Below are 26,097 nucleotides of genomic sequence, written 5' to 3' on the forward strand. Positions count from 1 at the left end.
GCCTCTTGAGAGCCAGGGGGCGTGTCTCCCGGCCTGACATGAAATGTGCGCATGCGCGTAGCCCTGACCGCGCAGTTCCTTTGAAAGCTGGTGCTGCGAGCACGTCTGTGGTGTGTTGTGACTTCACATCCTAGCCGAAAAACTCTGTCACGGTAAGGATAAAAGGTTGGCCGGTATATCTGGTGGTTCGTTGCATTCCATATATAAATTAAGGCTTTAACCAGCAAACGCAAATGTAGTGAATTAAAACGAGCTAACTTTATTGTTAGCAGTAAACATTAGCAAGCTAGCGTTAGCCCGCTGGGTACCGGTTGATGGATCAGTCTATTCACTGGAGTTCAGCATTACTTTACACTATAGCTTTGATTAGCATTGTGGTTTTTATTTGAATTTGGACACATTTAATGTTCAGATTGTAAATAATACACAGTTCTCGCGTGAACATTCAATAGTAACCAGTTGGTTGGAGAGCACAGCGCCATGTGCTTTATGTTTAAACTTAAACCTTTAGCCTGCTAGCTTGCACTAACCTGGAGTCAGAGGGACCACCCGGAACAGTGAGGCTTTGGAACGGGTTTAAATGTGTGAGCCGCGAGCTCAGCTCATAACCCGAGAGACTGGACTCTGTTTAGACGCGGCTAGCTTCCCATGAGCAGCTAAAGCACGTGTTGTATCAGAAATATACTTACAGACATGGTTTTATGAATGCATTACTTCAGCTTCAGTCAGTGCACGCGCACTCTTCTGGTTCATGTATTTTGATTATTTAGCATATTTTCCTCACACCTGTGTGTAGGTCTATATGTAAATGAGTGATCAGAATTTTAAATAAAATTAGGTCAATGCTAAAGTTATGTTGATGTTCTCATTGGAAGTGACAAGAATGAATCCACCAGAAGGCTTCATGTTTTGGGGGATAAATGCAGGAAAGCAGATAAAGATGGTCTAAGACAGCAGGGGTCTGCAACCTGCACCTCTTACCCCTCAACAGCTGCTCTTTTCTTAAAGAAAAATAAGTTTTGAAATGTTAAAAATTAAGTTTAAAGTAGGACGTGAAAAAGTTGTAAAGGGGGAAACAAATAAACTAACTCAAACTACAACATTTTGACACATTTCTGTGCATTCTGTCCTGTACTATCGAAATATAAAGCAAATTTTCTATTTTTGAAAAAAATAAGGAATTTTAAGTGTGTTTAAAATATGTGTCAGGGATGACTTAATTAGCTCGTATTTCATTTTGGTTTGTTAGATTTGACATTTTTGGCAAAGATGCACCAACAACAGTGAAATTAACTTTTTATTTAATCACTGATGACATTACATTTGCAACTACTACTTTTGCTGCATTGAGATGATCAAATATGACAGGGTGTCTTATTTTGAAAGGAACTGCTGACAAAATTTAAAGAAAAAAAGCTATTTTCTTTTAATCTTTGTGTTTTATTCATGCAAAATGAACAACAGTTTATTTATGTTTAACATAGTAGTAACAATAGCTTAAATACAACTTGGTGTCTAATTTTTTTAAAAGGTGAAGGAAAACTTTGTTGCTCCAACTGGGTTGTAGTCAGGAAATCAACTCAGACGGCTCTTTCAGAGTTGAAGGTTGCAGACTCCTGGTATAGCATGTTGGTTCTCATGTTGTTTGCTTGCATTTCGTTTAATAAAGTTAAAAAAAAATATTGATTATTGGATGCATTTATAGAATCTCCCCCTTTTTGTTAGAATCAAATGAGATTTTTACCTTGAAAATGAACTTAAATCGTTTTTTTAAAGGAAAACTTTTGTGCATCTTTGGATGATTTATTTTTTGTTTAATGAATGTAAGTAAGTTATGCATAAATGTGACTGGAGTTTTTTTTACACAAACATCTCATTGTAGCATTAAGGTTCATTGGAATGACAGAAAAGCCATTTATTGTTTTTCAGAGAGTTTCTTATAATTGTAATATACTATATTAGAAAATAGTTTCAGCTTCTTTCACTACCAGAATAAAAACAGGATAAATGGTCGTATCAGATAAACTGTTCCATTTCTTTTCCTCTCTGACCGTCTTTATTTGTTCTTTAGTTGTTACCATGGAGCTCAGTGATGCTAATCTCCAGTCCCTGACAGAAGTTCTTAGGAAAACGTTGGACCCAGATCCAAACGCCAGGAGACCAGGTGGGCCTTTTATCATGTCATAATACCTTCAAGTGATGTATTTAAAGGTATTTCTGTAAGCACACAATCATTATTTTCTCATTTTAGTGATGAATGTATTTGGTTTTCTTTCTCTCAGCTGAGAAGTTCCTTGAATCGGTGGAGGGAAACCAGAACTACTCCTTGATGCTCCTGACTCTGCTGGAGAAGTCCCAGGACAACGTGATCCGAGTCTGTGCTGCCGTCACGTTTAAGAACTACATCAAAAGAAACTGGAGGATTGTAAGTCTTTCTGTTTTTCATCCTAAATTTACGTACATAAACACATCTATATGCCAGTGGAGTACCGTCAGGGCCTGCAAAGCCTTCAGTGAAGGCCTAAAATGAGCCAAAATCACAGAGAAATGCATGTATATAAATATACATTTGTCCAAACTATATTTTAGATCTTTCCAACTGTTGTCAGCTTCTCTCACAGCTAGTGCTGCCACAAATGATCATTTTAATAGTCGACTAATCACCGATTATTTTTTTCCGATTAGTTGAGTAATCGGGTCATGTGCAAACTGGATGTAAAGCACACATCTTAACCATCATTAACTTTAAACTGAAAAAATCCTAAAGTAGCCAAAATATCTAGCATGTAGCTGAAATATTAGCTAGACTCCAAAATAGCCTGAAGAACCTTAATAAATGTCAAAATATGCAGCCGTTTTTGTTTTCCCCGTTTGTCTGACGTGTTCGCCCGCCGCGGTTTTCTTCATCAAAGGTCGAAGACGAACCGAACAAAATCTCTGAAGCCGATCGAACAGCAATCAAAGCCAACATCGTCAATCTGATGCTCAGCAGCCCGGAGCAAATCCAAAAGCAGGTACGACGGCCGAAAGCGCCCGAATGAAGCGTTTACACGAATCTGTGTCACACGCAACGATTTTCTGCAGCTGAGCGACGCCATCAGCATCATAGGAAGAGAAGACTTCCCTCAGAAGTGGCCGGACCTCCTCACAGAAATGGTGACCCGCTTCCGAAGTGGAGACTTCCATATCATAAACGGCGTCCTCCGCACCGCACATTCCCTCTTTAAGAGGTAGGAGTTCTCCAAGTGATGCTTTACAGTCATTTTTTATTTTTTAACGGAATTTTCTCTGAAGGTATCGCCACGAGTTCAAGTCCAACGAGCTTTGGTCTGAAATAAAACTGGTTTTGGACACTTTTGCTCAACCTCTGACTGAACTGTTTAAGGTTTGTGATTTCCATCCATCTGTAAGTATCTGGAATACTGAATAAGGTTGTAATAAAGGGCTTTGTGTTTGTTGCAGGCCACAATCGAGTTGTGTCAAACTCACGCTGCTGACGTCAACGTCTTGAAGGTTCTCTTCTCGTCGCTCACACTCATCTCTAAGCTGTTTTACAGCTTAAACTTTCAGGTTAGTTTTGATTTAAAGCACGTTCTGCTGTTTTACTGACTGCTTATGCAGAAAAGAGATCTTCTGTTCAGAGCTGCCACGATTAGTCGACTAATCGACTGTTAAAATAATTGGAGACTAATTTAATAGTCGATTAGTCGTTACTTTATATTATATGAAGTCAAAGTGAAGTAAAGTTGAAAGTTATAATAGCAGTCTGCTAACTTTTTGGACTATTTTGGTATTTACTACGATTTTTTTTTTTGTGGCTATTTTGGAGTTTAGCTAATATTTCTGCTACATGCTAGCTGTTTTGGCTAATTTGGGATTTTTTTTCTGTTTTTTTTTTTTCCGGCTAATTTTGAGTTTAGTTAATATTTCAGCTGCATGCTAGCTGTTTTGGCTAATTTAGGATTTTTTCGGCTTAATTTGAGTTTAGTTAATATTTTAGCTACATGCTAGCTATTTTGGCTAATTTAGGCTTTTTTCTGTTTTTAGGCTACTTTGGAGTTCAGCTAATATTTCAGCTGCATGCAGAGCTATTATGGCTAATTTAGGATTTTTTTTTTCTTTTTTTTTTCGGCTAACTTGGAATTTATTTAATATTTCAGCTACTTGCTAGCTATTTTGGCTAATTTAGGCTTTTTTCAGTTTTTTAGGCTACTTTTAAGTGTAGCTAATATTTCGGCTACATTCTAGCTGTTTTGGCTAATTTAGGATTTTTTTTTTTTTTTAGGCTTATCTGGCTATCAGCTTCAGGGTGTTCAGTTATCAGCTTCAGTGTTTTCAGCTATCAATTTCAGCATCTTCAGCTATCGTCACTAGAGATGCAACAATATTCAATATAAAACGGAGCCGCTCAATATGTGTTCACCAATTCAATACGATATTTTTCACAGTACGCATTTTTTGCAAAAGGGAGACCATCTAATCATCTCGTATCAGCAGTTAAATGTGAAGTAACACCGTTTTCTTCAACTCTTTTTAGTATTCAAAGTCCCCCTCTGATGAAAATCCTGTTTGAGTTTTTAAAATGTATGTGTGGCGTTTTTCTCTACACATGTAATAAATAATCATTTCATTTTTGCATTTCTGAGCATTTCTCCTTTTTAATTCGCTGTCATTCAAACTGTTGCAGTTGATGATTAATGAGCCGTTGTGATGTCACAACAGTCGGGGTCAAGAGCGCATGCTCATGCTCAAGCTCCCTGATCTGCCTGATCGATAAATAAAGGGGGACAAGATATCGCCATGGTGAACTATCCCAATATTTCAACTCACCAACGATTGCTTTCCTCTCTTTCCTTAAATCGATTTCTTTAAAAAAATACCAAAATATTCCACCAGGGGGCGCTTTGTGTCAACATGACAGTGAAGAATAGAACTTGTGCCGACCAAGAAAATCCGACTGTTTAATAAAAGCAAAGCATTTCGAGATCCCGCGGCAGCTGCTGACTGATTTCTGCCCAGTGCTCTGAATGTCGCCTTCACGTTTTCATTAACGCTACCGAGACACAGAGCTATCCTAATGAGGGGCGGAGCTCCAAAAGCCACGCCCCCTCAGAGGAGATTCTGGAAACAGAGGCTTCAGATCAACATGAAAAATGGCTTTTCAAGACATTTAGGTTGTGCGATTTTGGTTAAAAACTTCATAATCGTAACTAAAACAGTACTAGGAATGTTTTTTTTAAGTAAAAAAGCATTTTCATCTGGGAACTTTGAGGGAAAGAGAGGACCGGTAATCATTCGTGAGTTGAAATATCGCGATAGTTCGCCACACTGATATTTTGTTCCAGCGTTACAGAGGAGCTGGAGGAAGTGAGCGGGGAGAAGAAGTCTGGGCATCTTTGCTTCAACTGCAAAATACGACTAACTGTTCTCTGCTTTGTCACGCAGGACCTCCCGGAGTTTTTTGAAGACAACATGGAAACCTGGATGACCAATTTTCATGGTTTACTGACTTTAGATAACAAACTTCTACAAACAGACGTGCGTCACATTTCCTCCTTAGTGTTCAGATCTTTTCTTTTTGGTCAGAAATCCTTCACGCTTGTTGTCCGTCTGTTCCTCAGGATGAAGAGGAGGCGGGGCTTCTGGAGCTGCTGAAGTCCCAGATCTGTGACAACGCCGCTCTTTACGCTCAGAAGTACGACGAGGAGTTCCAGCCGTATCTGCCTCGCTTCGTCACCGCCATCTGGAATCTGCTGGTCTCCACCGGAAAGGAAGTGAAATACGACCTGGTGGGCGCCGGACAACCAATGAGAGCTCTTGCATTTCTGCATCACTGCTTGTGCTAACCGTATACTGTGTCTCGCAGCTTGTAAGCAATGCAATCCAGTTCTTGGCGTCGGTGTGTGAGAGGCCTCATTACAAGAATCTGTTCGAGGACCAGAGCACGCTCACCAGCATCTGTGAGAAGGTCATCGTGCCGAACATGGAGTTCAGAAGTAAGTGACCTCCTTGTGAGAGGTGAGGATCCAGATTCTTGTCTAATCGGCTTTTTTGTTTCTCCTGATTAGGTGCAGATGAAGAAGCCTTTGAAGATAACTCGGAGGAATACATTCGAAGAGATCTTGAGGGATCAGGTAATGATCTAGATCAGGGAATTCAAACTCAATCACACAGTGGGCCACAATCCAAAACACACCTTAGGTCGCGGACCGAACAGGATAAACATTTATTGAACACACAAAAATACATTTTTAAAACGTAACTTTTAAACATAATATTAAACTAGATATAGAGCATCACCTGTGATAATGCTAGTGTGAATGCTGTAAGCTGAATGTGGCTGCTGAAGATGCTAGTGCTGATAGCAGAAGATGCTGAAATTGGTAGCTGAAAATGCTGAAGCTGATGGCCAGCTAAAATATTAGCTAAATGCCAAATTAGTTAAAAAAAATAACTTAGGTTAGCTAAAACAGCTAGCATGTAGCTGAAATATTAACTAAACGTTAAAATAGCCTTAAAGATTTTTTTAAAAAGCCTAAATTGGCCAAAACAGATAGCATGTATCTTTATCTATTCCGGGATAAATCAACTTAAACCTTAAATAGCTTTCAATAACTTTCTAAAAAATATATATTTTGTCAAAATTCAGCAAGTTATAAATAAGTTATAAATAAGTGTGCGATAACATCGGACTGTTAATAAGTAGGGCTGGGTATCGGTAATCATGTGTCAATTTAATTTTAAGTTTACATGTTTATACACATTTTTTAAAAAACATTAATAATCTACTATATAATTTAATATATTTATATGTATCTGATCCAGTTCACATACTGTAAAATGTATTAGTGAAATAATGAGATTGTTAATAGCATACGGTGTTACATGGATTCACTAAAAGAGAAGTTTTAATTAAAATGAACATTGTTCTGCTTCTCCTGGAGGGTGTTTCAGTTTGGCCACTAGGTGGCGATCATGCTATAGATATAGAAGTATAGAAGGGAAAAAAATAGATGATTAAGACCACAAAAACAGTTACTTTAAAAATATTTTCTTAAAAGATTTTGGACAAATTCCTGCCTGTAAGTAAATAAAGATGTTAGTTTAGTCAGTAATGTATGTTTATGTTGACCGAGTGTTAGCATTAGCCGTCACATGGGGAATTCCATTAAACGCTAGCATCAAGCTAGTGGACTTTAGCTTCATGTGCTAAATCGAGTTATATCTTTTTTGAATCAATTATTGATCTATTAAGCTTAAATCAATTCAAATCCATTAATCAATATTTTTTTCAACCATCCCTATTACTAAAAATAAAACAAAAGGATCTGGAGGGCCGGATGTAATTATCCAGAGGGCCGGATCTGGCCCCCGGTTCTGGACTTTGACACATGATCTAGATTTAAGCGTGTGGCTCATTTGGATTTCTTGTGGCTAACGTGAGTTTCGGCTCCGCCCTCAGACATCGACACCCGCCGCAGGGCGGCGTGCGACCTGGTGCGGTGCCTGTGTAAGTTCTTTGAGGGGCCGGTCACAGCGATCTTCTCCGGATACGTGAATTCAATGCTGGCCAAATACGCCCAGAACCCCAAGGAGAACTGGAAGCACAAAGATGCTGCCATCTACCTGGTGACGTCTCTGGCATCTAAAGCCCAAACGCAGAAGGTAGAGGCTGAACGTGTGAGGGGAGGAGCTACAGGTGCTGCTGTTTGTTCTGTAACCGCTTTAAATGTCTGACAGCACGGGATCACTCAGGCCAACGAGATGGTGAACCTGACGGAATTCTTTGTGAACCACATCCTCCCAGACCTCAAGTCCCCCAACGGTAAGAGTCGTTTTCAGGATTGAGTCCAGCTCTCATCTATTGATCTACTGTGAAGTCACTCCCAGTGGTCTTTTCATTATGATTATGTTGTTTTTTTGTGATAAAATTAAAATATATTCTGTAATACTCGACGTAGATAATTATATTAAAGGGTAATTTGGCTCGATCTCAGAGGTGGACAGCATCATGAGGAGAGGATATAAGAAAAAAAATATATATTTTATGAAGGTGATGTTACAATTATGCTGTTTTTAGCCAAGAAAGCCTGTCGTTTCCTAGGAAACATTTCTGCAAAGTGGAATTAGTTTATGAAAAATTCACCTCTGAATTGTGGGCGGGACTGTTTACAGTCTGCTAGCTTACAGCCCCTCACAACCTCAACCCAACATTACTGGGAATATCAAAACCGTCCAGCTGTACAGTATTGATCCAGATACCTGATTTAAATGAAGAAATACTCAGAAATGCTATTTTAATCTTAACTTTCTTTAAATATGTCCTCAATTATGAACTTTTAGAACTAGGGCCGGGAAACGATTCAGAAAATGTAAGTAAATAATCGTAAACCGGGGAAAAAATCTATTGCGATCAATCAGTTTTTGTTTTTTTTTCTAAATTACAGAATTTACCAGCCATTTATCACAAAACTCTACATTTAGAATGTTTATTATTAATTAAGGCTGTCAACAAAGTCAATGTAAAAAATCAGATTAATCACACTTTTAATCACAATGTTTTAGTTGGTAAAATTTATGACAATATGCGGCTTATGAACAGAAACAGGCCAGAGAGTAATTTTTTCTTCATTTTTATTGTCTGAAATGTTTAAATTTGTCAAGTTTTAACTCTGAAATCTAAATTGTGACACAAAACACATCGACAGTGAGATAAGCAGAACTTAAAAGACTTTTATTTCTGCAGTATTACTGTAATAAAAAAATAAAAAAGATGCTGACGTACACCCAGAAGAAACGAATCTGCAGACTTAAGAAAAAAAAAAAAAAAAAAGTTCCGGTCACTGCTCTATATCACTCCACAGGCCGCTTTAACATGTTTTCCTTCATCTTCTGAACAAAAAAAGCAGTAAATGTGAACGTTCTCATTCCTTTACCGCTGCAATCAAGACTCAGTGGCGCCTTTTGTGTTACCATGACAACGCGCCTGACCATGGGTTTAATAGTCCGCTTTTTGGGATTTAAACTGAGAAAAAAAAAACAACTATATCAAAGTGCTAAAAATCGATTGAATACTTATTTCTTCAGTAAATAACCATGGTATAAGTAGGGTTGGGTTTTATGCGGTTCCGGTTCCAACGCGGTTCTTTGGTTTCGGTTTCTGTTCCTAATTTTGGTACATTGGTTATAAAAATAATGCCAACATCTTCCCAAATCAAGACATTTTCATTCCCAATTCACATATTGACACATGGTTAAGACCGCCGCGTCACAAATGGATGTTTTGAGTGTTTTATGACGTGCTGATGGTTCCTGTTAGATCAGAGCTCCACAACTTCTCCCTCCACCGGCCGTTTGCCGCGCTTTTGCCGCCGCGATTTGACAGGACAAAAACGCTGGTTTTGGGTTAGTATTCTACCCGCTGATCAGGTCACTAAAAATATCACGTGTCCAAAGCTGAGCTCCTGATTGGCTGATGTGATGCAGCGACCTGTCAATCATCTGTGTTCTGTTGTGAAATGCAGCCTGACGTTCTAGTGTTGCGTGGCACGCACTCTCATCCTCGCCTTGACATTGGCTTTTTATAAGCCCGCCCACTTTTGGAGGAAAGGGATTGGATAGAACTTCAAAGTACTGAAGAGAGTAGAAGTTTGTTGTCGTATTTTTGTATTCTGTTGTGCAGTTTTGTGTCATGAAATGTTTTCATACTTTCCTGATCCTATTCTAGTGAACGAGTTCCCAGTGCTGAAGGCAGACGCCATCAAATATGTCATGATCTTCAGAAGTCAGGTAAGAAGCCGTCTGGTTCTCTGATGGTCTGATGTAAGGTGAGATGATCACTCCCGATGGTTTCTGTCTCCCGTCAGCTTCCTAAACAACACCTGCTGGAAGCGATCCCTCTGCTGATAACTCACCTGCAGGCGGAGAGCACGGTGCAGCACACCTACGCTGCCCACGCCCTGGAGAGGCTGTTCACCATGAGAGGCCCCAGCAACCTCACGCTGTGAGTGTCAAGACTTTTATTTTGAAATGTAGTTAATGATCAGTTTAGCGTGAGACCTTTTTATATCACGATGTAAGTCATGTACTAAAAGATAACATTTAATCTCAGAAATGTTGCTTTTATTTGTCTTTCTTTCCATTTATTCCTTATAGGAAGAAACTCATCAACTTGTAAAGAACTTGTTAAAAACTATTAAAATATCTAATTTATCCAAAACAGCTAGCATGTTGCTGAAATATTAGCTAAACTTCAAAATAGCCTTAAAAAATGTAAAAAAAAATTAAATAAAATCAGTTAGAAAGTTTGTCAAAGTGCTGAATAATATTGTTTCCGCTGCTGAGCATCACCTGAGCGCCAAATGAGAAATGACTTCTGACGGTTGGAGGCGGAGACTGTGTTGGCTTTCTTTTGATTGGTCTATTTTCAGGATGACTTCTAAACCCACATAGACAGGAAGTTTACATTATCAGAGGAGAACAGCCAACCTGAAACATTGTTAGATCAATACAAAGTCATATCGGATTTTAAAGAACAGCTAAGACTTCAGAAATACAGTGTTCCCCCTTATTCATGGGGGTTAGGGATCGGAGACCTCTGCGAATACGAAGAAAAGGCGCTGTCTTGATGGGTCCAGATGACCCCACTTTTAATGTAAACATGCCAAGGATGGCACATGGGTTAAATAGACCAATCAGAGCAAAGCCAGCACAGCCCTCTGTCTCCTCCCCCTGTCTCTGCCCCGATCCTAAAGTCATTTTCCACTTTCGTGCTGAAAGTTTTCATGACCACGCGTGACAAAATGTTGCGCGTGTGCGTGCTCACTGAGATTCTGTTAGCGTGCACGCATCAAATGCCTGAAGGACCAGCTCACGCACGTGAAAGTAGACGTTCTCCTGCTCCCGTTTTTTCTGCTAACGGGAGGATTAAACGCGATCGCCCAGGAGCAGAAAAGCTCTCGTGGGGTCTGAATTTCTGACTAATAAATAACGCCATGTACAAGTGTCCTACTATTATAACTACAGCTGCTGATCCTTCACCCTCATTGAATCAGGAGAACTCCAGAAGTTTCTGGCCCTCATTTGTCGTCCCTCTGTGTTGTCAGAATCTCTCCTGCAGAGATGGCGCCTTTCACCGAGCAGCTGCTCAACAACCTGTTCAAGGCCCTGACCCTCCCCGGCTCTGCAGAGAACGAGTACATCATGAAAGGTAAACGTCCTCCGTTTCCATGGCGATTCTCCTCCAGCCCCACGCTGCTCCGTGTTCTCATGACTGTCGTTTCCTCCTCATCCGTGAAGCTATAATGCGAAGCTTCTCGCTGCTCCAGGAGTCTATAGTGCCGTACATTCCAACTCTGATCGGTCAGCTCACTCACAAGCTCCTCTTAGTTAGTAAGGTAAAGCCTCGCTGGTTTAACATCATTTTTGGTCGTTTTTTTAAATACTTGAATCAAATCTTCCAATATTTCTATTTCCAGAACCCCAGCAAGCCTCATTTCAATCACTACCTGTTCGAGTCTCTGTGCTTGTCCGTGAGGATCACCTGCAAAGCCAACCCGACCACCGTCAGCAGCTTCGAGGAGGCCCTCTTCCCCGTCTTCACCGAGATCCTCCAGAACGACGTTCAGGGTACGTCTGAGACACGAGCGTTTCCTCTCACGGCTGCGGTGTGCATCATGTCTTCCTCCTCTTCTTTTGCAGAATTTCTCCCGTATGTGTTCCAGGTGATGTCTCTCCTTCTGGAGATCCACTCCAACTCCATCCCGTCGTCCTACATGGCCTTATTTCCTCACCTGCTGCAGCCGGTCCTGTGGGAGCGGACCGGGAACATCCCGCCTCTAGTGCGGCTGCTCCAAGCTTACCTCGAGAAGGGCGGAGCCAGCATCGCCGCTTCAGCTGCTGATAAAATAGTACGGGATCTTTCTGTTGATCAGTGCTCGGAATTGGAGCTGCAAACTTTCAGTGTGCGATATTAGTGATTAATAGGTTTTTTCTGAAAATGATCTGTAAAGAGTTTGTATCCGGTGTTCCATGCAAAAAGATTGAAGAGTCAAAAACTTGTCTTTTAGCGTTTTACTAGAACAGAAGATGGTTACCCTTAGAGCTCTCACAAATGATTATTTCAATAGTCGACTTCTCACTGGTTGTTTTTCCGATCAATCAACTATCTGGTCATGCGTAAACTAGATGTAAAACATTATTAACCATTAGTAGCTTGAAATTTAAAGCGTTTAAGCAATATTCTAACTAAAAATAAAGACCATTAGGAAGAAGGTTTTTTTTAAGCCTTTAATAAATCATGCAGCTGGTATTAAAACAAGACTTAAATCAAACTAGATATATAGCACTACCTGCAGTAATGCTAGTATGAATGCTGTGAGCTGAAAGTGGCAATTGATGAAATTACTGAAGCTAATAGCTAAAAATGCTGAAGTTGATAGCTGAAAACACCAAAGCTGATAGCTGAAAACGCTGAAGCTGATAAATATAAAATATAAAAATATATATATGATATATTAAAAACAATAGCTAAATGCCAAATTAGCCTATAGCGTATTGTAATGTCTAATTTAGCCAAACCAGCAAGCATGTTGCTGAAATATTAGCTAAACTCCCAAAAAGCCTAAATTAGCCAAAACAGCTAGCATAAGGCTGAATATTGGCTAAACTCCAAATTATCCTAGAAATTTGAAAAAAAGCCTAGATTATCCTAACTAGCTAGCATTTAGCTGAAATATTTGCTAAATCCAAATTAGCCTAAAAAATTGAAAAATGCCAAAATTAGCCTAACTAGCTAGCATGTTTCTGAAATATTATCCAAACTCCAAAACTAGCTTAAAACATTTTTAAAAAGTGGAAATTAGCCAAAATAGCTAGCATGTAGCTGAAATATTAGCTTAACTCTAAATTAGCCTTACAAAAAGCCTAAATTAGCCAAACCAGCTAGCATGTTGCTGAAATATTAGCTAAACTCCAAATTAGCCTAACAATTTGAAAAAAGCCTGAATTAGCCTAACTAGCTAGCATGTAGCTGAAATATTAGCTTAATTCCAAATAAGCTTTAAAAAAAGCCTAAATTAGCCAAACCAGCTAGCATGTTGCTGAAATATTAGCTAAACTCCAAATTAGCCTAACATTTTGAAAAAAGCCTAAATTAGCCTAACTAGCTAGTATTTAGCTGAAAAATTTGCTAAATCCAAATTAGCCTAAAAAATTGAAAAATGCCCAAAATTAGCCTAACTAGCTAGCATGTTGCTGAAATATTAGCTGGACTCCAAAATAGCCTAAAAAACCTTAATTAGCCAAAATAGCTAGCATCTAGCTGAAATATTAGCCAAACTCTAAAACTAGCTTAAAACATTTTTAAAAAGCTAAAATTAGCATAACTAGCTAGCATGTTGCTGAAATATTAGCTAAACTCCAAATTAGCCATCCATAATCATTTGATGTGATTATATGATTTTAAACTAACAAACTCCTAGTTTGTGTCGTCTTTATTACACGTGTCGCTCCTGCAGACTCCACAATAATACATTTTAGATTTATTGTACCTGTAATGCATCCTTTTGTGTTTTTATTGTCATTTCTTTATCATCTGTATGGTTCGTTGACTGTAACTGAAGTGAAACTTCTCGTTTGTCCCTTCAAGCCGGGTTTGCTGGGAGTTTTCCAAAAGCTGATTGCTTCCAAAGCCAACGACCACCAAGGCTTTTATCTCCTCAACAGCATCATAGAGAACATGCCGCCGTACGTCCCTATATGAATGAATCGTGCTGAAATCACAGGATCCATTCCACATTTGACCCTTTTAAATGTTCCCTCAGGGAATCGATCAACCAGTACAGGAAACAGATCTTCATTCTGCTTTTCCAGAGGCTACAAAGTTCTAAGACCACCAAGTTCATCAAGAGTCAGTAACACTTTTTATGCTGTTTGTTTTCCATTTTTGAGTCCAAAATTGACTGATTTGAGTATTTTTTTAAAGGTTTCCTGGTGTTCATTAACCTGTATTGTGTCAAATATGGAGCAATCGCGCTTCAGGAGATCTTTGACAGCATCCAGCCAAAGTAAGAATGTTCTCACACTCCACTTCCTGGTTTCAAACATCATTGTTTGTATTTTTGATATTTTCTTTCACTAATGTGGAAAATGAAACTGAAGAATATTCAAACCTTTACCGCCACATTTTTTCTTTCCATATTCAGTCACAATAATCAGATGAAGTTTTTCAGAAGTTTATCGTTCAAAGAAAACAGTTTGGTTTGAATTTATGCTTCTGTAGATGTTAAATGTAGACGGAAAATTTGGGATGGAGATCTCTGAAATACTTTAATAAATTATATTTGATAAAAACCATATGATTTGGGCAGCTGTTAATAACAAGCTTATCTGTGCGTTTGGTTTTTGAGTAAACATTTTTATGAAAACCAGAGCCGGAAATCCATTAAAAAATGTAATTAATCGCAAACCATGGGAAAATTAATCGCAATTAATTTTTTTTTAATTACAGTATTTGGTGACCACTTATAATCACAACATGAAATCACGGACAATAGTATATTCAGAATGTTTATTTTAAATCAATCAATTAAAAAAATTATCAGATTAATCACACTTTTGGATTGTGATTAATCACGATTAATCGCATTGTTTTACTGGGTACATTTTATATGAAAACTTCAACAAAAACAGGTCAGAGGGAAATGTGTCCTTCATTTTTATTTTTGAATTTTATAATTTATCAAGTGTTAACTCAGAAGTGTAACTTAGGAACAAAAAATGAAAAAAAATCAACAATAAGATGAGCAGAAAACAAAGACGTTGATATACAACCTTAAAAAAATGAACCTGCAGACATGAAAAAAAAAAAAAAAGTTCCAATCACATTATACAAATGCTCTAAATAACTGTGCAGGCTGCTTTCAAAATATAAAAAATCATCTGATGTGAACGTTCTCTCTGAACTGAAGCTTTATTGAACCTATCATGACGATCAGCAGTTTTATTGCTTTCATTTGCCGCTGCAGTCGATTCTCGCTGGACCAAGGAATCAAATAGAATAAAATATTTTTATTTCTATCTTTCCTAAAAAGACCCTAAAATCAGATCAAAACACAGATAAGTAATACAAACCAATAATAAAACAACTAAAAACCCAGTAAAACAAAGTAAAACCGTTTAAAGGACGACTAAAATCAACTAAAAGCTCTAAAAATGTTCCAAAGTTCCAAAGCGAGTTTTTGGGATGCTTATAGTCCGCTTTTTGTGAAAAAGTGATCTAAACCGAGAAAAAGGCAAGAATAAAGTACTAAAAATTGGTTGAATATTTATTACTTTTGGTATAAGTGGGATAATGCGGACGTGTTTAAACGCCCATCGTCAAACCCCGACCGTCATTAATTTGCTCTAATAAATATTAATTCTATCTGATTAATCTCGTGTATTAACACGTTAACGTTCACAGCTCTAATAAAAACATGATTTTTCTGCTCATCTATATGAGTTAGTTCAGGGATCTACAACCTTTAACACTTAAAGAGCCATTTGGGTCGATTTCTCTCAGACTATAACAGTCGGAGCCGCACATCCTCTAGAAAAATAAGACTTTGTATTTATGTTATTTTTATGAGAAATATTAATAAACTGTTATTTTTTTGGCATTAATAAAACAAACTTTATGAGAAAATAAATTTTTATCCCAAATATGAGATAGTTTGTAACTTTTAACAGAGGTTCAGAAAACTTCCTTTCAAAATAAGACTTCCTGTGTCACATAGGATCATCTTGATGGAGCAAATCTAGTGGTAGGTAGTGTAATGTAGCAAAAAATATATATATTTTTAAGCCAGAAATTCATAAATGTAACTTTCTAAAATTAAAACACAGCTAATTAATTGTATTTTTTTAACCATGAGACACACTTAAAACACTGGAATTTGTCAAAATGTTTCGTTTTTGATCATTGAACCTTTTCTAGTTACTTTTTAAACTGAAAACTTTATTTGTCTTTAACCAAAGAGCCACAATGGAGGAGTAGGAGATCCAGACGTGAAGCTGTTTCAGAGCCACGTCTTAGTTGATGGAAGTTGGTGACGAATCTCTCTTGTTACAGGATGTTCGGCATGGTGTTGGAGAAAATCATTATCCCAGAGGTTCAGAAAGTTTCTGGAGCCATTGAGAAGAAGATCTGTGCAGTGGGCATCACCAAGGTCCTGACGGAGTGTCCTGCCATGATGGACACAGAATACACTAAACTCTGGTGAGAAATGCAGCTTTTTCAACATCACTTCTCAAGAGGATTGGATGAAAACAGCTGTTTTTTTATTTTGGTTTTTTATCTACAGCAGACGTCTGTCTTCAGTCTGATGTTTGAAGGCTGGCAGATAATTAACTTCATGTATTTGAATAGAAGGAGCTGAAATCAACTGAGAGAACGTTGACTTTAGAGACTGCAGCTTAATTAATGGACATTTAGCTGTCATTATTTCTGACACACTGTCTGCTAACACATCCGTTCAAAAGAATCTTCATTTATAATGAAGCTCCATCAAACTCCAGCATCAAACTCACAATAATTAGCTTAAAACAGGAGCGTTGAACTCAATCGCTCAAGGGGACAAAATCCAAAACACACCTGAGGTTGGACAGGATGAACATTTATTCAACACTCTAAAACGACATTTTTAAAACTTTTAAACATAATATTAAACTAGATATATAGCATTACCTGGGATAATACTAGTGTGAATGCTGTAAGCTGAATTTGGCCGCTGAAGATGCTGAAGTTGATGACTAAAAACACTGAAGCTGATAACCAGCTGAAATATGAGCTAAATGGCAAATTAGCCTAAAAAACTGAAGAAAACTTAAGTTGTGTCTGAATTCCCCTCCCTAATCTCTATATAGATGATTGATGAAAAAAGGAAAAAACTGTACTTAATTCCCGTTTCTGAAATAGTTTATATTAAAGATTAAAATTAAGTTATTTTGTCAGGGGATAGGAAAAAAAAAAACTTCTCTTTACTCCATTTCGAACTACATAATTGAGGTGTAATATTTTTATTTATAATTTATATTAAAAATTATTTTTACCCACCATGTACTTTGTAGGTATTGTTTGAAATAAAGGACTAACTAAAATAATGCGTTCGCCATTTTCTAGTGTTGTCCGAATCTACTGATTCCAAATAGAGTTCACTCGAAATTTCCCAGAAGTCTTTGCAAAAAACTAGTGTACATCGATGGTCACTAGATTAGCAAATATAGACCACAATGCATTGCGATTGAACAATTTTGAACAAAAAAACATGTTTACATGCAATATTTGAACAAACCATCCAAGCTTTCACCATCAGAAATCACTAGTCATAAATAAACGCCGTGAAATGTTCGTTTTTATTCGCTTCCTGAATTCGATTACGTCATATCCGGTTTTTAGAAAAACGAAAGAAAAGTAGAGAGCATGGTGTCCGAATTGCCTTTAAAATTCAGGCAATATATAGTCCTGCACTATATAGTTTTTTAGTAGTTCGGGATTAGGGGGGAATACGAACACAACCTTAGATTAGCCAAAACGGCTAACATGTCGCTGAAATATTAGCTCCAAAATAGCCTAAAAAACTCTTAGTTAATGGCAAAAAAGTCCAAAAAGCTAGCAGAATGCCAATTTAAAAAACTTTAAAACTGTAACATTTTAACATATTTATAAATAATAAAAAATGTGGGAATATTATTCCAGAATAAATCAACTTAAACCTTTCAAAATTTTACTCTCCATAAAAATATATTTTGACAAAATTATACAAGTTAAAAATAAGCACAAGATAAGATCGGACTATTAATAAAATAAAATGATTTGGAGGGCCGGATAGAATTACCTGGAGGGCCAGATCCGGCCCCTGGGCCTTAACTTTGACACATGATCTATTGGATGACTCTCTGGATCAATCAGAATTAATAGAACTCTATAAAGAAGCTCTAACAGCTTTTTTTGTCCTGACATTTCTCTGTCTGGGGCAAAAGTTTCTCAAGTTTTTGGTAAATTCTGATGTTAACTTCAGATTCGTTTAACATCTCTACAGCATGAGGAGCAATGATGCAACTTCCTCCCCAACAAGTGAAACTCCAAGAAAGAATCCCCTCCAGTAAATGAATCTGTTTCTCTGCTGGTGATATTGATGTGAACCTGTCGGTTGCATCACACTTTCCCAGAAAGCATTGTGTTGATCCGTTTCAAATGTTTGACTGGAGTTAAAGGTAATGATGCAGAAGAGGGAGAAGTCCTTTGTTTCTAATGAACGGGTCGTTCTGGTTCCCATCAGGACGCCGCTGCTCCAGGCTCTCATCGGTCTGTTCGAGCTGCCAGAAGACGACAGCATTCCCGACGACGAGCACTTCATCGACATCGAAGACACGCCGGGATACCAGACGGCCTTTTCACAGCTGGCCTTCGCCGGGAAGAAGGAGCACGACCCCATCGGAGACGCCGTGGGCAACCCGAAAATCCTTTTAGCCCAATCGCTGCACAAGCTGTCGACCGCTTGTCCTGGACGGGTGAGTCACCGGAAGAGAGGCTGCTGGGTTCACTTTGGCTGGTTCATGTGGAGGGATGTCCTCCAAGGATTTTATAAACACCGGTTGTCCTTTAGCAGTAGTTTCCTCTTACAACCACTAGAGGGAGCTGCATCTGAAGTATTCGCTACTGATAGCAGCAGAAGAAGAAGAAGTGACGTCCAAAAACAAACACGGAAGAAAATCTGATTGTTTTCCTCTTAAACAGATTAATATTCTTGTATTTATTCATTATTTTTAGCCACGCTTGATTGGCGGATTTATTCTGAAACGTCAGACTTTTCTACTAAAAGTAAAAACTTATATAAGGTTTCCTTCTTCTTGATTAGACTTTTTTTTTTGCTCTTGCGACTTATACTCCGGAATATACAGTAAATGTTCCTATTTTCTTCTTTAAAGTTGCTTCAACAATCAAGAAGAACTAATGCAACTATCAATCAGAAAAAAATGATTCACTAATTATTAGAAACATATTTTGTTTTTGTGATAAACTTTGACTGCAGCTTTAAGATCTTCAGAACTATTCAACATTTTTGGTCGATGTGATTTATATTTCCATTTAAAGTTTCTTAAAATTAACAACAATTACTCTTTTGTTGATTGTTTTCATGACTAGCTCAAATCAGCAGCTGCATTTCCATTATAAATATGTGGAAAACTTTATAAAAATTCTATAAATGTCGACAAAACACAATTTTTCAATGACACAGTTTCCATTAAATCCTGATTTTATGAAGATTTTACAATTCGCAGGATAAGTCCCTCAAGAACACGACGATGGATGAGAACAAGTATTGATTCAAGTTGATTCGCACTTTTTTAGCGATAAATACCAGTTATTTTAAGTTGTGATGTTTCCATTAAGCACATTTACAATCACAAATCAAATCTGCACAATTTCATAGTTGATAGGAATGCAGCTACTGTCGTCATTTATTTATTGCAGTTGTTTTTGAGACATTAGCTTATTGATTTTTTTATATTTTATTCCCCTTTTCATCACTTTTTCCCAGAACTTGCACTTCGTAGATGGTATTCTCATTTAATAAAATATATTTTTAATGTTGAAGTGCCTTTATTAGCCGTTTGCATTAAGACAAACCCAAAGAAACATTTACTGTCAGTTTGAAGTGTTAAGTTTTAAACCCGACGTCCAAATCTGTAAAGGTTGTGCTAACTTTTATTTGTGCAAACTAATGTTATACCCCAATAAAATATTGGGATCTGTCTATGATATGCAGACAAATGGTAAATTATTTAATGGTAATGATAAGATTAAAATATAAAGCACAGTTCATAATAAGCATTAAAATAAATATCCAATCGGGAGACAACATCCGATTTTAATAAAGTCCGATCATGTGATCAGGACATTCGCATGTCATAGTATTTAGTTCAGTTCTTTGTTTTTCGTTTATTTTCCCAACATTTTTCTAGGGCTGGGATGATAAAACCGATTAATTGATTTAAGCTTAATCGGTCAATAATCGATCTATAGACGTGGAGATTGATTAAGCACATCAAGCTAAAATCCGCCAACGTTTAATAGAATTTACCATAGGATGGCTAATGCTAACGCTCACTCTCGATCTAAACAAACATTACAGACTAAATTAACATCTTTATAAACTCAGAGGTAGGAATTTTTCAAACCCTTTTAAGGAAATACTTTTTTAAAGTAACTATTTGTGGTCTAAAACACAGTTTTTTGCTCATTCTTTCTTCTTCTTCTTGTAATAGTTGCAGTGCTAGCTCGCAATCGCCACCTAGTGGCCAAACTGAAACGTGCTCCAGGAGAAGCAGAACAATTGTTAGAACTTCTATATGATATAAACAATCTCATTATTTCACTAATATAGTTCACATATTGTAAAATGTATCAATTAATATAAATATATTCAAATTTTAAAGTAGATTATTCATGTATTTCTAAATCCTACTACAGTTATGTCCGTGTAAACCAGTTTTACTCCCTCCCAAAGTCCGAGCTATTTTTTAAAAAATCACTCTTGATCATTTCTGATATTACAATAGAGTGTTAGTGTCCAGAGAATACGTTAAATGTGGATTCTCTCCTGTCTGCTCAGGTTCCCTCCATGCTCAGCACCAGTCTAAACGCAGAGGCCCTCCAGTACCTGCAGGGTTACTTACAGGCAGCGTCGGTCCAGCTGCTGTGAAGCTGAGCTGGAGTCTCCACAGCTGGAAGAACACCTGAGCTCCCAGGACACGAGGCAGACCTGCGTCATCGGCCGGATGATCGCAGAGACCCGATTGACGTTGTGTTATACTGAGGGGACATTTTAAGGCTTTTTAAGACCAGGATGCGTCAGAGGTGAATTATTTTCTGCAGCTTGCGAAGATTTTACAAACGTTTGTGGAGCAGGTCGTGGAGCAGATGCCGTTTTATTTCAGGAGCAGCAGAAACAGAAACAGTAATGTGCTGCACCGAACACCTAAATCGAGAGAAATAACTTTTTTTTTTTTTCCATTTTATGATTTTTTTTGGAGACTACTCAAAGGCTAAAAACATCATGTTTTCTGTTGCATGTTTTCCTAGGATTCATCAATGTGGCTTTCTTTTCCCGCACTGTTTGTTATTGTGAATAAAAAGAGGCACTTGTGTAGAAGTTTGTCTGTTTTCTACTTAGTTGAATGGGAGGATTACAATAAGACGACTGTTCTTTGAGATGTCTTTTATTCTGAAATGCCTTTTTTTTCAGTCGCTTCTCAGGTTGAAGTGACTTTAGCCTCGGCCCTCCTGATGAACGGCAGCATGCACTTGTCTCCCCCCATGAAGCGATACGTTGCCAGGTTTGCCTCCCATGGCAGCAGTCTGCTGACACAAATCACCACAAATCAAGAACCGTTTTCATGCAGCTTCCGGCAGGACTTCACTGATACTCACACTCTCGCCAGGAAGGGGATGTATATGAGGCGAGGGATGCAGACCATCTGCTGCTCTCCTAAAATGGCCTTCATGGACTGCTGGACGGTGTAGAGAGGCTCCAATGGAGGGATGAGACTCCGAAGCTCTTTTCTGGTAAACGCCAAAAATAAAGTCGTTCTCTGGTGCCGCTGGTCAAAGCAAATCACCTGCGATAATGCTAGTGTGAATGCTTTTTGCTGTAAATAGTCGCTAAAGCTTTTTGCTGAAAATGGTGATTCACTTTACTTTAATTGCTGAAGGGATTTACTGACGATGCTGGAAATGTCTTAAAAGAACTATGAAAGAGTGCTGAAGTTGACCTAAATTTCTGAAAAATTTGTAGCGAAATTAAAATCCCTAATACATGCCAGTTTTAGAAAACTAGTGTGTTGATTAAATATGAGCTAAACTCAAAATTAGCCCAAAAAACGTCAGTAAATCCAAATTAGCCAAAAAAGCTAGCTTGTTGCTTAATTATTAGCTAAGCTCCAAAACTTCATAAAATTCTGCAGTAAACTAAATTAGTGAAAAAAAAAAAAAACAAAGTTAGCCTGTTGCTATAACAGAAGCTAAAATCTAAATTAGTCTTAAAAACCCAGTAGATGGCAAATTAGCCAACATGTTAGCATGTTGCTATATTAGATAAACTCCAAATTAGCACAAAAAACTCAGTAGATGCCAAAATAGCAAAAAACAAACAAAAAAAACTTATTTTGTTGCTTAAATACTAGCTAATCTCCAAAATAGCCCAAAATTCCCTAGTAAACTAAATTGGTCAAAAGCGTTAGCCTGTTGTTAAAATAGAAGCTAAAGTATAAGCTAGCAAAAAAAAAAGAAAAACAGTAAGTAACAAATTAGTCAAAGACGCTAGAATGTTACTAAAATATTAACTAAAACTCCAAAATAGCATGAAAAAAAGCCAAATTAGCTTAAAAAGACTAACACATTGCTTAAATACTAGCTCAAAATTATCTAAACTAAATTGGTCAAAAACGTTAGCATGTTGCTAAAATTGAAGCTAAACTTGAAATTAGCCCATAAAAACCTCAGTAGATAACAAATTAGCTAAAAACATTAGCATGTTGTTAAAATATTAGGTAGGATAAACCTAATTTATTTGTAATTAGCTTGTTATAAAAGATAAAAACATCCCATGAATATATTTAAAGGCTTGTTGCAAATCTGTTTGAATTTTGAAATGTGGAGAATTTCTCATTCATTTCCTATGGGGAATATTTTGCTCAATATTTCAAAAACTATCAAGTTTACGAATACCAAACATACAAGCAGTAATGTCCTGAACGAGCTGAACGTTTTGATACCAAGATGACTGAAATCACTGAATCCTTACTAAGTCGTCACCTGATTTCACAGCCGGCAAACATCCCGGTGTCGACGATATAAGGACACACTAAGGTGGTTTTGATGCCGCCCTGGTTCTCTGCTTGCAGCTCATGTGCCAGAGACTCGTGGAATCCAACGGCACCAAACTTCGACGCACAATAATCCTGAAAGAGAAACCCAGCAGCAGTTCAGTCAGTGAACATGGATTTAACCTTTGACCTTTCAACGGACCTCCACGCAGGACGTGGTGAACAGCCCCAGAGCGCTGGCGATGGTCACGATGTGGCCGTGGTTTCTCGCTTTCATCTGAGGCAGGAAAGCTTTGGTCATCTGTGGAGAGGAAGCGGCATCAGATCATGAATGGAGGTATTTGATTGATGACTTTGATGACTGTAAGTCCTCCATGTGGATTCCTGATTTGCTGTGGTGACCCCTGACATGCTAAAAGGCAAACAACAAAATTTATACAGCATTAACACAAAGTGCTTTACAGCACGTGTCAAAGTGAAGGCCCGGGGGCCGAATCCGGCCCTCCAGGTTATTCTATCCGGCCCTCCAGATCATTTTATTTGATTGTTATTAATGACCCGATGTTATCTTATTTCTAACTTGTATAATTTTGACAAAATATATTTTTATAGAGAGTAAAATATTGAAAGTTATTTGAGGTTTAAGTTGATTTTTTCTGGAATAATATTCCTGCCTTCAAAGTTATGTTCAAAAGTTACGGTTTTAAATATTTAAAAAATAACATGGACTATTTTGGCATTTACTAAGATTTTTTTGGCTATTTTCTGGAGTTTAGCTAATATTTCAGCGACATGTTAGCTGTTTTGACTTCTTTTGGCTATTTTTTTTTCTAGTTTTTAAGGCTAATTTGCCATTTAGCCAATAGTTTAGCTGGCTTTCAGCTTCAGCGTTTTCAGCTATTAGCTGCAATGTTTTCAGCTATCAACATCACCGTTTTCAGCTTTTAGCTTCCGTTTTTTTTCAGTTATTCGCTGAAGCGTTTTTAGCCATCAATTTCAGCATCTTCAGCTATCAGCACTAGCATCTTTAGCAGCCAAATTCAGCTTTCAGCATTCACACTAGCATTGTCACATGTAATTTTATATGTCTAGTTCATAATAATGTTAAGAAGTTACAGTTTTAAAGTTTTGACCTTTTTTTTTTACTATGTTCTATTAAATGTTTATCCTGTTCCGCCCGTCTAGAAAAACATGACACTGCTTTGAACAAATATTTAATTGTTGCTGTTATAAGTATGGATTAAATATTGATTTGTGGCATAAATAAAATACAATCATAGAGAGAAAATAGTCTTTTTCAAAATATTAAACTGTTTATAACTTTTGACAGAGGTTCATATGAAGTCCTTTCAAAATAAAAGACATTCTTTACCACGTCTCAATGAAAATGTAGTAATAGGAAGTGTGATGTCAGCAGCAATTTGAAGAAAAAAAAGTTTATTTGATCTATTGAGGCTCATCACAGCCAGAAATCCAATTAACAACAACTAAATTAGAAATTAAGTGACTTTTAGCATATTTTTCTTACTTAAAATCCTTTTTGTTTAAAATGTACATTCTGGTTGTACTTGCCGACCACCACTTGAAAAATCTGTCAAAATGTTTCAGTCCAACTTTGTTAAACCTGAACTGCTTGTTGGAGCATCACAGCTATCATAGCAGAGTAATAGATTACTTTCCTTTTTGTGTACTTTACTAATTACTTTTTACTTTACAGCTACTTACGGAAGCAAAAAAAAAACTGTTTGATCTAAATTTTTAAATAAAATATGACAGTTACCACTCAGAATCAAGTATTTTTGACAGTTTCACATTAATTGTGGTATAATTGTGTCATATAAATCAAAATATTTCTGTAAAAGAATAGAGCTCGGAACTACTAAGAGTTAAAAAGCATTTTTTTAAATGCTCTTAAATAGTCTGTTTTATTTTGAAATGCCATCAAACATTTCCTTTTATTTGAAAAAATAAATAAATGAAAGAAGATTCCAGAAACACAATTTAGACAGAAAAAGTCCGAAAACCTTCATCTGTTTTTATGATGAAAAGTTTGTTTGTGAAGAAGCTTTTATTTTGATAGGATTCTATTTTCTTTAGAACTTCTGGTTCATGTTGTTCTTCACACGCACGCGCGCACAAACTGACCTAAGCCCCCCAGCACAGATGTAAATGGGTTTACATAATCCTCATCCTGCATTAACTCCATCCATCTCTGCGCGTAAACGTGTGTGCGTAAAAGGCGCGCGCGCCAACTCTCACCCAGAAGAGCGCGTGGCAGTTGACCAGCAGCGTCCTCTCCAGCAGCTCGTCGGGACAGTCCAGCAGCCGCCGCCCGGCCACCACCCCCGCGTTGTTGACCACCATGGTCACGTCCCCCGCCTCCGCCCTCACCCTGTCCGCGGCCGCGTAAATGTCCTCGCGCTTGGACACGTCCACGGTGTACGCGTGCACCCTCGCGCCCAGGTCCCGCGCCAGCCGGGCGGTGTGCTCGTTGGCGGCCGCGTTGCAGTCCCACAGCACCAGCTGCGCCCCCTCCTTGGCGAACTCCAGCGCGAAGAGGCGGCCCAGCGCGCCCCCGGCGCCCGTGATCAGACACAGCTCGCCCTCCACGCTCTTCAGCCGCGGCTGCAGCAGCGTCTGCAGGGCGGCGCAGAGGATGCAGTAGGTCAGGTCCAGGAGGAGCAGCAGCAGCTCCACCAGGACCACCATGACTGCTGTGGCGGCAGAGGTTAAAGAGCAGAACACCGAGTGACGTGACGTGGGCTCGGATGCCCACTTTATGTAACAGCGTGGATTAAACTCTCAGTGATGAAGAGCTTTCTGTCTGCTGGACTGGAAACTGTCAGCGTGGATTCTGCTGCAGCTCGTTCCTCTGTTTGACATTTGCTTCATCAGGAAATGTTGGATTTTTAAATGAAAAAGATTCAACTGTCACTGAAAGTCAATAAAACTGGTATGGAAGCGTTTGTGACTCATAATTCAAAATAAAATTCAACACTGGAAATGCTTTTTCATTTTCACAATACCTACATTATTTGTCTTTTTGTTTTTCTTCTTCAATCTCGTTCATTCTGTGACATAATTGAAATGATAAAGAAAATAACATCTGACATTTCATTTTTAAAAAGTTTCAAGTACATTTTTACCTAAATTCAATTGGAAGTATCAAATTTGACATTTAAAATGGATTAAAACACAAATGCCTTTTCATTTTCACAATGTAACTGC

The 26,097-nt window shown here is 37.9% G+C and overlaps 2 protein-coding genes across 2 annotated transcripts; one reads left to right on the top strand and one right to left on the bottom strand.

Moving 5' to 3' along the window:
* cse1l (CSE1 chromosome segregation 1-like (yeast)) lies at positions 1–21,194 on the top strand. The gene is made up of 25 exons (XM_024269619.1): positions 1–152; positions 2,072–2,164; positions 2,283–2,425; positions 2,913–3,014; positions 3,085–3,230; positions 3,295–3,385; positions 3,463–3,570; positions 5,446–5,538; positions 5,622–5,789; positions 5,867–5,996; positions 6,069–6,134; positions 7,463–7,665; positions 7,741–7,825; positions 9,728–9,789; positions 9,867–10,003; positions 11,106–11,209; positions 11,299–11,396; positions 11,478–11,628; positions 11,701–11,909; positions 13,649–13,746; positions 13,824–13,909; positions 13,985–14,066; positions 16,112–16,258; positions 18,321–18,552; positions 20,658–21,194. Exons 2-25 carry the CDS (start codon positions 2,080–2,082, stop codon positions 20,745–20,747), a joined length of 2,916 nt encoding a protein of 971 aa, XP_024125387.1. The 5' UTR covers positions 1–152; positions 2,072–2,079; the 3' UTR covers positions 20,748–21,194.
* Positions 21,195–21,248: 54 nt separating this feature from the next.
* Positions 21,249–25,634, bottom strand: LOC112144818 (retinol dehydrogenase 10-A). The gene is made up of 5 exons (XM_024269621.2): positions 25,129–25,634; positions 23,072–23,170; positions 22,859–23,004; positions 21,476–21,607; positions 21,249–21,403 (listed from the first exon to the last, which is right to left on the bottom strand). The coding sequence occupies exons 1-5, from the start codon at positions 25,576–25,578 to the stop codon at positions 21,298–21,300; spliced, it is 933 nt and encodes a 310-aa protein (XP_024125389.1). The 5' UTR covers positions 25,579–25,634; the 3' UTR covers positions 21,249–21,297.
* Positions 25,635–26,097: the final 463 nt, after the last annotated feature.

This window comes from Oryzias melastigma, linkage group LG5 (genome assembly GCF_002922805.2).
Source record: "Oryzias melastigma strain HK-1 linkage group LG5, ASM292280v2, whole genome shotgun sequence".
NCBI lineage: Eukaryota > Metazoa > Chordata > Actinopteri > Beloniformes > Adrianichthyidae > Oryzias > Oryzias melastigma.

Coding starts and splice junctions, on each gene's coding strand:
- cse1l (XM_024269619.1), top strand. CDS start 2,080: ATGGAGCTCAGTGATGCTAATCTCCAGTCCCTGACAGAAGTTCTTAGG. Junction 13,910..13,984: donor GACCACCAAGTTCATCAAGA/GTCAGTAACACT, acceptor ATTTTTTTAAAG/GTTTCCTGGTGTTCATTAAC. Junction 18,553..20,657: donor CGACCGCTTGTCCTGGACGG/GTGAGTCACCGG, acceptor CTGTCTGCTCAG/GTTCCCTCCATGCTCAGCAC.
- LOC112144818 (XM_024269621.2), bottom strand. CDS start 25,578: ATGGTGGTCCTGGTGGAGCTGCTGCTGCTCCTCCTGGACCTGACCTAC. Junction 23,171..25,128: donor ACTGCCACGCGCTCTTCTGG/GTGAGAGTTGGC, acceptor TCCTCTCCACAG/ATGACCAAAGCTTTCCTGCC. Junction 21,404..21,475: donor ATCCCCTTCCTGGCGAGAGT/GTGAGTATCAGT, acceptor TTGTGTCAGCAG/ACTGCTGCCATGGGAGGCAA.